The sequence below is a fragment of the Setaria italica genome, chromosome IX, assembly GCF_000263155.2.
Source record: "Setaria italica strain Yugu1 chromosome IX, Setaria_italica_v2.0, whole genome shotgun sequence".
Taxonomy (NCBI): domain Eukaryota; kingdom Viridiplantae; phylum Streptophyta; class Magnoliopsida; order Poales; family Poaceae; genus Setaria; species Setaria italica.
Window position 1 is genome coordinate 18,001,590 of NC_028458.1, and position 16,697 is coordinate 18,018,286.

General features: G+C 43.6%; 1 protein-coding gene and 1 pseudogene across 1 annotated transcript; both read left to right on the plus strand.

Moving 5' to 3' along the window:
- The window catches only part of LOC101778536, a 6,220-nt pseudogene extending 1,130 nt beyond the window's left edge, over nucleotides 1-5,090 (plus strand).
- An 8,706-nt stretch (nucleotides 5,091-13,796) lies between these two features.
- Nucleotides 13,797-14,776, plus strand: LOC101770412 (putative glycine-rich cell wall structural protein 1). Its single transcript, XM_022823550.1, has one exon. The coding sequence runs from the start codon at nucleotides 13,797-13,799 to the stop codon at nucleotides 14,424-14,426; it is 630 nt and encodes a 209-aa protein (XP_022679285.1). The 3' UTR covers nucleotides 14,427-14,776.
- The last annotated feature ends 1,921 nt before the right edge of the window (nucleotides 14,777-16,697 follow it).

The following is a 16,697-nucleotide window of genomic DNA, read 5'->3' on the forward strand; positions in this document are numbered from 1 at the left end:
CTCAAACCGAAACACAAGCGAGAATAAGCACGAGGAGATTTGGCTCGAAGCTAGCCGCCTCGAACTTCGCGTTATGTGACAAGTGAGACTACAATGTGAGGTGGTAGAGCGTAGGTGTACACGCGCAGCTCTCCCTAGCTCTTATCCGGCCTGAAAGTCAACGTGTACATTTTGGCTGTCGCTCGTCCGAGCTCTTGTTTGGCGTCTGCGTCTCCCTCCCAGGGATTGATATCAGTTGTTTATGAACTCAAGCTGCCGCGCTACTCTATGGCTCATACATTGTCAACGATGGACGACCACAAGCTGGAGTCAAACTGATGGAAAATATATATAATGTGTGTCTGAAGTCTGAACTGTGTATTGGATGCCATAACGACGCACGACCTCAATAGTGTGCCTAACAGCTCGCATGGTGGTACGTATGATAGTCAGCACCACGAGTGAGAGGCCCCTTGTCAACTTGCTCACCAGAATACTGATACCTAGTATTTGACCATTAGTATCTTATATATTATATTGTTTATGTCATGAAACTAATAATATATGAAAATGTTTTCAATATGAATTCAAGAATACCAAATTTGTATGTACAATCTACAAATTCTTACAGTAAGTCTTATCAAATATTTCAAAGTCTGAATCTTAGGTTGTGTGCTGCCTTGTGTCAAAAGTAGTAAAGAAGATCTAGCACTCGTATAGATTACTGCCAAATTACATTCCAGCTCAGCAAGCTCATGCAAGTAACAAGAAGCAGCCGAATAGGTTTGCAGAAGCCCAAAATTTTTCCATTCATCAGCTAATGATTACATCATGCAACAAAACTAGAACTCTGTAATCATTTTGGATGATGTATACATACCCCTGTAAAAGGCTGGAACCTAGTTCCTTTTTCTAAAAAAATCAGCTAATGATTAAATGTCCCTTTCAGAAAAAAGCTAAATTTTGATTGGTGGCATGGTGGTACCCTACCTCGGAGTCAGTATCAAAGTAGGACCACACGGTTTATTGTATCTGAACGAACGAAACTCCTGCATTTCCTGATAGTAGCAAGTGGCAACTCTCACTTTCCCTGCTTTCTCGATCGAGCTATACACTTGCTAACGTTCATGGTTAGATCTCAAATTGCTAGGGACTCAGAATATACATGGTATATACATATAGCTTCCTGACCTAGCTATGAGCCGCATTATCACAAGATTTTGACACCCAACGAAATCCGGCCAACCGAGAAAAGAGTATGATTTATTAGTGGAAAAGTCATGCCCTTCCTAACCTGTCATTTTCTATCCATGATGAACACTGCATTTTTCTACAACTGGTGAGCAAGTGCCGCCGTTTGGAACCTGTAGCATTTTATTGTCCCCCAACACTATCTATAAGGCTCATGCAGCCTTCAGTTCAAACTCATGTCATCCTTGAAGTTCGCTAGCTAGCACACCATGACCAATAAGAGGTGAGTATTTGGTCCTTCTGTTGTAAAAACGGTCCCATACTTGTATGATTTTTGGCTCCATCCCTGAGGATAGCAGAATCGATATAGCTCTAGGCCTAACTGCTACTTTTACTTCTCCTCCGAAACTACCTAATCGATTTTTCTTGTGACAATGTATCGTCAATTTTTTTCCAGAAGGAACTCTAGCGTCGACTGCTCTCTCTGTCGTTCTTAAAAACTAGCAAGGTACCCGCGCGGTACCTAGTAATTTTTATGCCAAAATTTGATTATTTTTCTTTAGAATAAATTATTTATTTTTATGTCCCAAACAAAGATATTGTGTGTGTTTTCTTATTAGACCAGTCTCAATGCACAATTCTATTGCACTGTTACCAAGACTGCAAACTTGGTAATTGTGCCTGCTAGGGTTTCATGAGGATGAAACTCCTCTCTCATTTCATGAAACTCTATCCTCTCTCTCCTTATAAAGGTCTTGCCATGTCAGCAAAATTGTTGATGCGATATAGAAATTAATGCTGACGAAACTCTACATGAAACTCGTACTGAGACTGGCCTTAATCATCATATTTTGTGGTGACTATTAAAACGTCAACTTAGGGGGATATCTTGCATAGAATTTAGTTACTGAAACTAACGTAAAGAATTATATAATTCTTTATTTTTGAGTGGTGATGCCCAGCTTTGTTCGAGGGTTTTAGTTATGGTGACAATTTATCATCTGACTTTTAGAAGAAGATATATATTTTTTAGGCAAGAAGAAGATACAGTTAAGTAGTTAAGTGGTTCAATGTATAATACCAAAAATAATAATTAAATTTTTTTTAAGTTTGAAGCCGAACCTTAAAGAGGAGATGCATCCTCTTTAATTCTTATCATGATCAGACCTCATTTCTTTCTTTGTGCTTCAATGTCCAATTGTCACTGCCTCGTCAATCCAGTGACCCCGTTGCTCTTCTCTTCTATCTTCTAGACTAATATTATAACTTTTCTCCACATGCTGCTATCCGGCTACGCTTCTTCAAGACCAACCTAGTGCTTTTCTACATGGTCACCACCTTCTCGTAATCTGGTCCTCTCCCATATGAAACTCTTCTTCGTCTTCTAGATCAAAATCATGTCACTGTTTTGCCATATCTCCTTTTCTTTTGAATGTAATTGTTCCCTATATGGTGGTGGTATTAAGTTGTGCTTCTCCATGGCCACCCTAGCGTATTTCTTCATGTTTTTTTATCACACCCTCTAAAATGCGCACTATCTCCTTGTGCTTTAGTTCAGAAGTTGCATCATATAGTTCCATGGTGGCCACACCATGCTGTTGTTATTCTCTCCTATCTTTTGACCATAACAGTGACCTTATTTTTCGTAGTAGCCACCACTCTGCTCATGCTAGCAAATTAAACCCTCTGTGACTGTATGTACACATGTCCTTGTAGGCATCGTTGTCTCTAGAGAAGCCTATCTTGTTTTGTTCTCCTTTGAAGAGTTAGGCTACTGAACTGGTCATGAAGGCTGTCTCCTTGCAACGTGGAGACTTGGGACTGATGCTTCGTAGTTCCCAATGGTTGTGCGTGCTCCTTAATTAAGGCCGCCTCCTTGCAAGTAGATATGTGTTTCTTTTCTTTGTCCTTCCATGCTGTTTTCCATTAGTTTTTCTCCTTCTCGTGAAATTGTTTTATAATAGGAATACTCAAATTTAGAACATCACCATTATTTAGCTTTATTGATGTATTTATTAATCATTTATGACATAGACTTCTTAGGTCAATCTAGACAGTTAGATCAATTCAACGGTCTATATTCTTCTCTCTATTTTTTTCCCAATTACTGTGATAATTTCTAGCTCCTCTTGGCAATTGGGCTTATACCTATTTTCTCACAATATTTGGGTGCATGTGCCGGCCATTTTCTTTAGGTTGCTTTAATTTTGCCACTATATTTTTTCGGAGCTATTTTTTTCACTGCCGAGTTGAGACCTTGGTCACGATTTTTCTTGATATTCGTTGAGACTTCACGCTCTGCTATCTCCCTATTTCGGAATCCATCCTCGTAGGCCGCATATAATGCAATGATGCTATCATTTTTGGGTCGAAGCTGTGCGGTTTTGCCCAAACTGCCACTCTTGCAGTCTTGCCGCCGGCGAACTACTGCTGGCCGCATTTTGTTGGCTTGGCTTTCGTGCTCAACCCCATGGATCACTTGTGCATCCAGTTCATAAAAAAAATCACCTTTTGCTTCCTTCAACCATATGCTCACATATGCATATTACTCGGCAAGCTAGCTAGCTCCTCTTGCCTCTTAGGGTAGGGTAATTAAAATATCCTTCTAGCTCAATTTCCCTTCTTTACTGAAAAATTGTGTATTTATTTATATATATTTGAGATAAACTTTTATTTTGTTATGTTTTATTTCGAAGCCAAATGAGAACCAATTGTTAATTTTACATAATTCTACTATATATTTACCCCGACTTTGGATCTTCAATTTTACTTAATATCACAATTTCTTGATTCATTTACTATTTTTATACTTTTCTAAAAATTCATTAATTCTGGCATTAATTTGAAAAGAATAAAAATATGGCATCAGGACACACCACGATATGTCTATCATCAGTCCTTTCCTTCCCTTTGGAAAATCGATCATTTACTTTGTTTCTATCTTTTTTGAAAGATTTTACTTTGTTTATATCTCCTTTGGCCATTCTTTTCATCTCACCAGCAGCTATGAAGCATCTATGACTTTCGGCAGGTGCTTCACCTGCTGCTTCCTATTTTTCGCGTATGCTCTATTGATCAGACTATCGCAAGGATGGAAATTCAGGACACAGTGGATCTCCTCAAATCTTCTTTCTCATCGCCCCCGCTGATTCTAGGAATACCAATTTGTTCATCTTTTGTTTCTTAGGTAATAATGGGTGTTGCTTTTGTAATAACTTAGTCTACTGCAACCCTAATAAACAATATCAATCGATTTCCTTTGCTTCTTTTTAATCAAACTTCTGGCTGTATTGCTTAAGTATAGCTTAAGTACTCTCTGTGTTAATGTAATGATCCACCATTATAACATGGGCCCATGGAAAATCAAATGGCATAGATCTCTCTGTCTCTCTAATTAACATGAGAATTTTTAGCCCTTGAGAATGAACATGATAGCTTCTTTTAATGCTCAAGTATTATCTTTTATCGGGGCCACCTCTTCCGAAGCTCTTCTGCGTTGTAGGCCATTCCTCCAAGTTGATAACGCTAACAACACCGCTTCATAGATTTGAGAATCCTCAATACTTGCTGATGGCTAATCTTAGTACCATAGCATCTCCGTAGCTCAGCTGTTAAGTTTCCTTATGGTGAAATTTATCCATCTGGGTTTGGGTCCTCAACTCCACGTGGGTGCTCGTATTTTTCTAATTTTTCAGGATGTAACAGGTACTACTATTTCAGTGGTAGGTGACATGCCTATTGATAGCGGGGTGCTAATGGTGACTTCATCAAACTCGAGGATCTGTCGACTCCATCTCTCGGAGGTGCTCATAAGGATAGGGTTGCGTGTGTGTATTCATTTCAAGTCCTCGACTCCGCATGGGTGCTCGCATTTTCCTGATTTTTTTTAAGATTTAACTGGTTCTTTCAGTGGTAGGTGACGTGCATGTCAATAGCAAGGTGCTAGTGCTGACTTCGTCAATCTCGAGAATCTTTCAGATCAAGAGGTGCTCATATGGATAGGGATGCATGTGTGTATTCATAGGATTGCGTGTGCGTGCGTATAAGTGTATTGCTAAGTTCGTAGTTTTTAAAAATATTTTGGATATTAATATTATAATTATTTTAGTATATTTTATGTTGTCTTCATTGATTTTGGCTTTATTGTAACCATCGGTTAAAATGTCAGTTTTATTTTCTTTTTATAAATCTTATCCCAAAGCTATATATGTATTTTTTATAGCGTATTAGCATGCCACATACTTTTTCTGTGAACCCATATTTAATTTGAATGGATCTTTTTTGCGTTACCATCACCTTGCAGCCCGGCCCACAAGCAACACCTAATTCACAGACAGGCACACAGGCAACATTTATTTTTTTCCCGGAAATCAAAATGCTCCTAATAGCAATACATATCGGAAACCAATAGTATTTGCATAGAGGGTGATTTTTTATTTTCTTTTGTTGTTTTCTTCTTTGTCCGGAAAGTAAATTGTTTCCTAATACTAATACACATCATTTTTTATTGTTTACGTCCCCTCTGAAAAACTAAATCATTGATTGACTAAAATAGCAAGTGTACCATCCATGGATTTACATCTCTGGTGAAAAGTCTCTAGCGTTATGATATGGGTCTATTTTCTTTTTCTTAAGTTCCCAATTTATCTATTGTGAATCTTTTTGGATATGGACTTTGGGTGGTTTAATATAGGCCTTTGGATCTTCATAAATCCAACGGTGCATATTCTTCTCTTTTTTCGATTAACGTGGTAATTTCTAAACTGTCTTGGCGAATGTGATGGCTTCATTTAACAATCTTGTATTAAGATAATATATAGATAAACTAGCTAGCTTATTCTACATATCATATACTCTTTCCATTTCAAATTGTAGGTCATTTTAACTTTTATAGGTGTTAGGTTTAGTTCCGCATCGGAAATTGATAGTGTGGGAGCACAACATATAGGTGGGGGCAGCCCTCACCCATCAGGCTAGTCTTTTGGGTTAAGTTAGGCCCAAGGCCTGGTTGCTGTGGGCTCCGGTGGACCTGGGCTTGATGTGGCGCCGGCTCGTGGGTATAGCGGGTCGGGCTAAATTCTGCTGCGCCACTCTAACAATAGGTTCATAAATGTTTGTACACACCTAAATATATTGTAAAAAAGTTAAAATAATCTATAATTTGAAACGTAGTATTTGAGAACGAGGTGTTCATGTTCAAGTTCAGTGGTTCACTGCTAGCTACTTGGACATTGGTTCCCATGCAAACTTCAGCGCAAACAGCGTGCAACCAGCCAACCGCCGCCGCCGCTGGTGATGGCCGGCAGGCGGCAAGCGCCGACCGGAAGTACCGGTGTGGCCGCGCACCGTGTGTTTGACGAAGTGAAAGAACAAATTCCGGCATGAAGTCAAAAATCTTTTGCCGCCGTTCAACATGCTATCCATCTCGAACTCCGTGCTATCCAGTTGCTATAGTATTTGTGGTCGTAGCGTACGCAGGTGTAGCTGTCTCGCTTACCCTCAAAGTCTCCATTCATTTGGCCGCTTGGAGACACATAGACACGCACACACGGATAATATTGTACTAGTATAGCGTAGTGGGCGCTCGCGAGGTCAAGCTGCCGCCGCGCTACAATATTGTCAGCGGCCGGGCAAGATTATGGCGTCAAACTCAAACCGATGGATTTCGTTTGTCTGATCGATGAATTTCAGACGTCGGAATCCCAGATTGCCTAACAGCTGCAGAGCGCTGCTGTTTGGGACGCGTTTTCATGGAAGTCGTCAACGATGGGCGGAACCTCAAATTCAGGACTGAAACCAAATTCAGAACTGGTTTCAGTCAAATACTCGCTGTATGCGGCACAAGGGAATTATGTGCAAATAAGTACTCTCATACTCATACTTACTAGAATGCCACCTCTGTAAGAGCTCATGTAACTACTATATATATACATATACAATGCAAATTGAGCGATCACATCTCAAACCTACTCAATTAATCGGCACGACATGATGCACGTACTTCTTACTGGTAGGTGCTGCCTAAGGCCTCGTTCGTTTGGTCTGAATTGAGGCTAGCTAGAGGAACTATTCCAGCTGAACAATGTTATTACAAATAAGCCTATCATTCCAGTTCCAGGGAACCGTTCCAGAGTAAACGAACGGGCCCTAAGTGTAAACTTGAAGCAGCTGGAATATTAACTGATGGTTAGTTCAAAAAGTTAAATTTTGTCTGTTACGGAAAGTAGCTATACCTCAGGTGGCGACGTAGGATATAAGGTGCATTGTATCCAAACCACAGGCAAGTCGCAACTAGTGGCAACTCTCGCTTTCCAGACGCGCGCTACACTCGCTGCCGCCTACCATGCATGCATGCATGGTCAAAGCGTACGTTGCTTTCACACTTGTTATCAACTCAATTCACACGTAATACAGTCAAACACACTGAGAAAAACAAGTGCGCGATGATAATCCTAAAAGTCCCACTGTACCTACCAGTCGTTTTCTTTACAAGATATAGTCCCCATTTTTCTACAATAAGTTAGTGAGCAAGTGGCATCTCGGGCTATAGCTGGGCGAGGCCTCCAGCTCTAAGTAAATACAATGTTTTGCTGTAACTGAGCTACTACTCTCTCTTCTCATTATATAGTGTTAACACATCATGGGTTACAATAGGAGTAATGGTAGTGGTGGTGATACACCTTCATCTTCTAGCACTAGGCTGATCTACACCTTCCATCTTCTAGCACTAGGCTGTTAATTCAGGCCACTAGGCTTTAACATGTACGTTAACATTCCCCCTCAATCTCGACTAACAGAAACTAAGTTGAGATTGGTCCTGAGACGTTCTAGCATCAGTTTTGTTGATGGCTTGGTGAAAACATCTGCTACCTGGTCTTCGGATGAAACAAACCTAACGTCAAGTGCACCTTGTGCTACCTTCTCTCTGATAAAATGAAAATCAACCTCGATGTGCTTTGTCCGGGCATGAAACACCGGATTAGTAGTGAGGTATGTAGCACCAAGATTATCACGCCACAACACTGGTGGCCGTGGCTGAGGAATATCAAGTTCACGAAGAAGAGATTGTATCCATATTGCTTCGGCACTAGTTCCACTGACACAGGTGGCTGTGCCGTTGACACGTAATATCAGTTGATGATCGTGCCACCGTTAGTTCGCATGAATACCATAGATTATCACCTCTGGATTTTTCAATCATTTGGACACTTGAATACCATAGAATAATTCTAAATACCTTGACTTGGTCACTTGAATACCACCATTTGGATACGGAAAATACCGTCATTTGGTTCACTTGAATACCATAATTTGAACCTTGCTATGGTTTGATTTGCATACTTGGGACCTAGAAAACCTACAAAGTACATCCTTGACAAACCATTAGTCCCAATGACTATGTTGTCAGTCAATCACCAAAACCACAAAATATGGCCTAATGGGGCCATGTTCGCTACACATCTATATCCCACTTCGATCTTGTTGTGCTATACTGTACTCCCTCCGTTTCTGTTTATAAGGCATGGTATAACATGGCACAGTCTCCCAAATTAAACTTTGACCATTCATTTATCTTATATCATATAGTTGCTTACAAACTTATAATAATTGGAGAGTATATATTTTTTATTATAAATCCAACCATATCAAATTTACATTAAAAAATAAAAAATTGTTGGCTAAATTATTGGTCAAACATTTTAAACTTTGAATCTTGATATACGTGTGCGTCTTATAATCAGGAACGGAGGGAGGATATCGTATTATTGTTGAAGGGCGTAAAATGGGATCCGACAATAGCATGGCAGTAGCAAAGGCTGCTAGCTGCCGTGCCATTTGAAGAGGACGGAGAAGATAAAGAGAGAATTAAATGCTTCTCCTCCTCATGTATTACGCCAGCAAATAAATACATTCTTGATTGCTTGTTGATGACCTTCAGTGTGCTTTTGCAAAATGCAGGCCAGCAAGCAGCAGCTATGTGCAATAGCAATATTTGCGAGTCACTGGCTATGACACGCGTGGGTGCACTGCATCTCTCTCTCCTTCGGAGGCTCGGAGCTAAGGTGCCTGCTAATAATATAATGTGTCGTTGTCTTTGCATTGCATTGTGTCTTCAGATTTTAGCGTCGATATAGTTAACAACTTAACGATAACGTCGTAGCCACGGCAGCTGCGCACAGACAGCACAGCACGCCCCCGGCGTGATAAAAAGCACAATAAAAAAAGAGATGATTTCTGGTTTCCTCAACATGCTCTACACAGAGAACACAATAATTCAAGAACAGGTTACGTTTTTCCTACGTAACATGTTCCTTGGGTTTAGCCGGTCTCTTAAAAATAGCCAAAAGAAGAACTTATACTTGTTTTGCACTCTTGATTTCCACATCCATTTGAAGAGAGATGCTGGTATGGTACCACGTAGCCAAGAGTAAGCTAACATTTATGGTTAAATCACAAATGCGAGGGGGACTCACTACTACATAATGCATCATCATCACCGGCCCCAAACCTACATCACCACCGGTTTTGGGGTCGGCGGTAAAACGTCGGCGGTGATACCCATTCAAAAAAAATAAAAATAAAACCCTGCTGCCCCACCAGCTGCCGCCCTTGCCCCTTTTGGTGAGAGTGAGAGAGGTGTACCTGGGGTCGCCGCCGCCACATCCCACGTCCGCCGCCCACGCCGGCAGTCCCCACCGCTGGATCCCACGCCTGCTGCACGCGCCGGTCATCCCCACCGGATCCCGCACACGCCGGCCATCCTCACCGCCAGATCCTAGGCCTGTCGTGCCTCCTCCTTGTGCGTCGCCGCAGCCGCTCCCACCCCGCATCCCCGTGTGCTGCCATCGCTCCTCGCCCCGCCGCCGCTCCTCACTACCACGAGTGAGCGGCGAGCGAAGGGGGGAGGGGAGGGGCAGCAGGAGAGAGAGGTATGGTGGGAGAGGGAGAGAAGGAGGGGGCCGGGGAGAGAGGCCGTTCTGGTGAGAGACGGAGAGGGAGGGGCTGGGAAGAAAGGCCGCTCCAGTGGGAGACGGAGAGGGAGGGGCTGGGGAGAGAGGGAGATGGAGTGAGGGAGGGGGCCAAGGAGAGAGGGAGGCGTAGAGGGGATAGGATAGACGACAGACTTCGGGCTTCAATTAACTTGAGTCAATAAAAATTTCGGATCCGGCCAACCAGGCTTCACCACCCGGTTTTCTCTAGAGCCGATGGTGAAAACTATCACCCATAGTTCATAATTGGAACCGGCAGTGATGTAAGTTTTCACCGCCGGTTCTAACACCTATTATGTCTATCTACAATCCAGGACCGTTGATGGCCATGAGCGAGGTGAGCAACCGCTCATGGCCCCCAAAACAAAAGGCCTCCAAATTTTGACAGCCAAAGGTTGTGTGCTTTAATCCCTCATATTATGCGTGTCAAATGCATCCACAACAACTGAATGGTCGCAATGAGCATTGTCCTGTGCCTGCGTCGCCGTTGCGACCATGTTCCTTGTGCTTTTCCCATTGCAAACTTGCGAGTCGCTCGGCATATTGCAATTTGTGATCCCTGTCTACCATCACCGCTGCCTACAGCGAGCCCCTAAACATAGACGAGATGCAGCTTATCAATCCCCATTTTGTATTCGCACACACGGCCCCAAATTTCTGGAGATGACCCTACTACAATCTTAACCGGCGGTGAAAACGTTTTACCACCGGTTCGACTGAAACCGACAGTGATGGTCCGTTTATGATAGCAACTTCTGTAGTAGTGACTGGGAGTACGTGGTATACATGTAGCTTCCTGACCTAGCTATTAGCCGCATTATCAACAAGATTTTTCACACGTAACAAAATCCGGCTAACCGAGAAAAGAGTACGATGATTTATTAGTGGAAAAGTCATGCCCTTTGTTTTAATCAAGAATTCATCCTGCTTTTATAGAAACCGAATAACGTTTTGTTACATACTCTCTGCTGGGGTTACCAGCTACAGTCACTAGTCTTCGCAAAAAAAAAAAAGCTACAGTCACTAGTTCAAGCTGTGAAAAAAGAAAGAAGACACTCAACCAGAGCATCTAAACTAGTAGGACCCAAGACACAAAGTAGGAAATTAATTTAAAGTAGATCTTCAGCCGTCTCCTGCACCCTCTCCTTCTTCGGATACTCTCTAAGCCAGATTTGTCAGAAAAAAAAAAGTGCAGCCCTTCCTAACCTGTCGTCTTCTATCCATGATGAACACTGCATTTTTCTACAACTAGTGATCAAGTGGCTGCCGTTTGGAACTATAGCATTTCATGGCCGGATGGCCCTCAATACGTGGGCTTCACAGGGATGACCCCCACGCGCGAGGTGATATGTATGTTCAAGTTCAGTGGTTCACTGCTAGCTGCGCAAACAGCGTGCAAGGCCACCGCCGACGCTGGCGATGCTAGCAGGCAGCCGGCGCAGACCGGAAGTCCGGAATAGCAAATAAACCGGTGTGGCCGAACACCGTCTTTGACGAACTGAAAGAACAGCTGCTTCAATTCATATATATTGCAGTATATGAAATTCCGGCATGAAATGAAAAATCTCTTGCGCCGTTCGCATGCTATCCATCTCGAACTCCGTGCTATCCAGTTGCTATAGTATTTGTGGTCGTAGCGTACGCATGTGTAGCTGCCTCGCTTATTCTCAAAGTCTCCCTTCATTTGGCGGCTTGGAGACACACAGACACGCACACCGGATAACATTGTAGTATAGTAGTATACCGTAGTGGGCGCTCGCAGCCTGAAGGTGTCGCCGCGCTACAATATTGTCAGCGGCCGCGCAAGTAAGATGGAGTCAAACTCAAACCGATGGATTTCATTTGTCTGATATCAGTGAATTTCAGAGCTAGGTCAGGATCCCAGATTGCCTAACAGCTGCTGCTTGGACGCGTTTGCTTGGAAGTCATCAACGATGGACGGAAGAGAGAGTGCCCTCAAATTCAGAACTGGTTTCGATCAGTCAAGTACTGGCTGCGGCACAAGAAAATTCTGTGCCAATAAGTACTCATATTCATACTTGCTAGAATGCAAGCTCTGTAAGAGCTCAGGTAACTACTACTCCCTCCGTTTCAACTGCTCCCTCCGTTTCAAATTGCAAATCGTTTTAACTTTTCTCATATATATCTATATGAACTAAAAAATAAAAACAACTGCAATTTGGAATGGAAGGAGTAGGTATAATGCGAAATTGAGCGATCACATGTCAAACTTACTTAATCGGCACGACATGATGCGCCTACTTCTTACCGGTAGGTGCTGATGCCTAAGTGTAAGCTTGAAGCAGCTGAAATATTAACCGATGGTTCCAAAAAGTAAATTTTTGTCTGTTATACGGAAAGTAGCTATATTGTATACCTCAGGTGGTGACGTAACGATATTGCAACTACTTCCTCCGTCCCACAAAGACTGTTCGTTTAGAAAATTTTAGGTAAGATAGTAGCAATACTAAAAGTTCAAAGTATCCCTAATAAGGTCCTATTTGGGAGGGGGTATTAAAATCCCCACTTTTAACACTTTCCTATCCAAACACTTATGTTAAAAGTGGAGTGTTAAAGTTTAACACCTCATTTTTCATAAACACATGGAGGGGGTGTTAAAACTTGCTAAAGGTGTTAAAAGTGGTCCCCCTCTCCACTTTTTCCCAGCTTATCCCTTCTCTCTCCTCCCTAAATGAGGGGATAATGGAGTCATTTCCCACCAAATGTGTTAAAGTTTAACACATCATCCAAACACCCCAATATGTTAAACTTTAGCACTCTATTTGAGAGTGTTAAAACTTTAACCGGATTACCGAGTAGAATTAATTATGCATGCACCCTTGCAGTAATTGTCAGACATATTAGTCTTTCTTATTTAGCAAGTCTGACTCGAGCATCGATGGTGGGAGTAAATGATCGATTCATTAACTGGGAGTAAATGATAGTGCCATGTTGCGCTTCAAGATCATTTTTACTCAGGTTATCCTTCGAGTAAAAGAGGATTGGAAACAATCAATGTCGGAATGGCTAGAGCGTACATTGTAATCTTTTTTATTTTATTCTTTTCCTTCTTTGTTTCCTGAGCTGTACCTTTTAAACTGTTGTTTTGTTGATTAATATATATCCAGTAGGGTTCATCCCTTCCTATTTCATCAAAAAACTAGGTCAGAAGATATTATGAGAGCTTTTGTTAGATTGTATGAAAATTATATGGACATTTTTTATAGGATAAATTTTAAATACTAAACAAATAGTATTTGTGGGATGGAGGGAGGGGTGCCTAGTGGCAACCCTCGCATTCCATACAAGCGTACAACTCGCTGCCGGCCGCTTGCCTTACATGCATGGTCAAAACGTACGTGGCATTCACACCGCGTTATCAACTCAATTCACACGTAATACAGTCAAGCCCACTGAGAAAAACGAGTGCGCGATGATAATCCTAAAAGTCCTGCTGTACCTACCAGTCGTTTTCTTTCAAAGATGACGTCCCCAATTTTCTACATTAAGTTAGTGAGCAAGTGGCATCTTGGGCTATAGCTGGGAGAGCCTCCAGCTCTATAAATAACCAAGCATCTTTCACTTCCTACTCATCTCATCCTTCGAGTACAATTCACTAAGCTTGGTAGCTCACAAATGGCTAGAACCAAGTTCCTCGCACTTAGCTTCATTGTCCTCCTCGGCATTGGACTATCCAATGTTGCAAGGGTTTCTCGATATGTGAGTGCCGGGGGTGGAGGTGGTGGCGGAGGTGGAGGTGGTGGGTCAGGGAATGGTTCGGGGTCGGGATCTGGCTATGGCTCTGGATCTGGGTATGGCCAGGCAGGTGGTTCTTCTGGTGGAGCATATGCTAGTGGGGGCGGCAACGGTGAAGGTGGTGGAGGGGGACAGAATGGAGGATCCGGATACGGTTCAGGCTCTAGTTCTGGGTATGGTCAGGCTGACGGGTATGGGTCTAACGGTGGAGCGTATGCTCAGGGACGCGGACAAGGTGGAGGTGGAGGGGGTGGACAAAATGGCGGGTCTGGTTCTGGCTCTGGTTCCGGTTCTGGGTATGGTCAAGCTGGTGGGTATGGACCTTATGGTGGAGGGTATGCCCAGGGTGGTGGTCAAGGTGGAGGTGGCGGTGGTGGACAAAATGGTGGGTCAGGAAGTGGATCCGGTTCTGGTTCTGGATATGGTCAAGCTGGCGGATATGGCCCATATGGTGGTGGTTATGCTCAGGCAGGTGGGCAAGGCGGTGGTGGCGGTGGCGGTGGTGGGTAATATGGTGGTTCTGGACAAGGTTCCGGTTCCGGATCTGGTTATGGTCAGGCTGGTGGATATGCACCTTATGGTGGTGGATATGCTCAAGTTGGTGGTCAAGGTGGCGGCGGCGGTGGCGGTCAAAGTGGTTCAGGTGGCAGCGGGTATGGTAATGGCTCGGGAAGTGGTTCTGGGTCTGCTGGTAGCGGCGGTGGACACCCATAAAAAGTGAATTTTTCAGGAGTGCAATTCGATCTGATGCGACCATGCTTACTAAGTAATATGGTTCACATGTACCAAAATGTTTTTTTTTTACTTGTATAAGGAATAATTGGCCATTCCATGGCTTCTGTAATAAGAATGGCACGTGGTGTTGTACTACCATACCAATTTATGTTATGGAAGTGTTAATCAGATTGTTTGTTCATTGCCTTCTCTTGCTGAGTGTATACACGAATGTTGGTAATTCTGTATATGTATGCATCTTATGTTTTGCATACTGTGCAACTGCTGCGTCGTATACGAGTGTTGCTCCTCACACGATGCTGCGCCAGAATGATGGATGAGACATGAGTCTAGTAAGCAAAGAGAGACTTAAGTGAGTAGGGAGAGCGAGTGGAATCTTAAACCCTGGAAGATTGGGTGGTGCGTCTAATCTTATCTTACTATTACTAATTGGAAGATTTAAAAGATTTTTTTAAAGCCTCCACGTGAAGCCACCTAGATCCTAAGTGGATACTCTAGAAAATAGAGAAAACTAAGAAATTATAAAAAAAACAAAACATATAGCCATCAATTGGTAGACTTAAATCATCATAGCTATTGGACCTATTGTATTTTCTAAAAATTGCCCACCTCCGTCATTATGAAAATAGGCTACAGTAACCTCCTAAATCTATATCTAAATTACCCACCTCTGCCATTATATAGTGTTGGGGGGAAATATTAACGACCTCCTAATGTTCCTTAAGAAAACAATCATGAAGGCCCAGGTCCGCCTGCGGTAATGACGATCGCTGTCGACCCGACATAAGCAGGGAGCATCCTACTCCGTCTCGCCCGACCCAGGGTCCCGGGGTCGGACACTCCCAACCCCTTGATAGCAGAACTCCGCCTCGCTCGACCCGCGGTCCCAGGGTCGGGAGCGCCCGACCCCTCGCCGCGAGACTCCGCCTCGCCCGACCCCGGACATAGGGGGTCGGACTCATCTGGGCCCACAAGACAAGTATCCGCCTCGGGCGCAGATCGGTGGACGAGGGCGCGGATCTTGTGGGCCCCCCGCTGATCTCACCATAAATGCACCGCGGCTCTGGCGCGCAGAAAGGCACCCGCGCCCCTCGACGTGACCGCCACAAGTACCCGGGCGGAACACTATAGCCACGACCGAACAAGCTATAGTGGCCGCGGCGCCCTCTGATTCGTCATGGGACACTCATGGCACGCGCCGCCCGGCACAGGAGGAGGCGCCGCCCGTTCTCGTGCCCAGCGTATCCGGCGACAGGGACGCGACGTCCGTGTTACACGGGCCGCAAGCAGGACACCAGGGGTCAAGCGTCTTCCCCAACGTGTACAGTTGCCAAAACCGAACACCATCATCATGCTTGGCGGCAGCGGTCGTCAGGAAGATCGTCGACAGGATCCAAAGACAGCCGCCCTCCTCCGATGGACGCGCTGACAAGAGCCGAAGGCCAGAGCAGGAGGTGGCGACCCAGGGACTTGGTCCATCTCCTTGTATTTTACTTCACTTAGCTTTTCTCTTTTACTTCTCCTCACACCTGGCTCATCTGTAACCCTGAGCTCTCCTTGCGCTATAAAAGGAGAACTGGGGCCCTGAGACAGGAGGACTCTCAAGCGAACAGAACTCTCACACACACTCTCCTCTACAGCATCAGTGCACACCCAAGAGACTTGGGACCGGCTCCCTCTCTCGCCTGCCTGTAACCCCTACTGTAGACCCCGCGTGGGCAACACGAGCTGGATGTAGGGCTTTCCTTGCCCGAACCAGTCTAACCCCGTGTCTTCCCACGCCACCATCCGAAGCCTTACGCGCATAAAAGAAATTTACTAGCCATAGTCTTGATCCACAAATCTTGACAACAACATATAGAATAAATTAAAGTAACCCTAATCTTCATCTAAATTACTCAATTATGCCATTATAAAAATAATTTCAAATAACCCCTAACTTTGCAACTAAATTGCCCACCACTAATAATACTTAAATCATAACTTGAAATAATATCTTAATTTTGCATCTAAATTATCCACATATGATATTATTAAAAATAACAC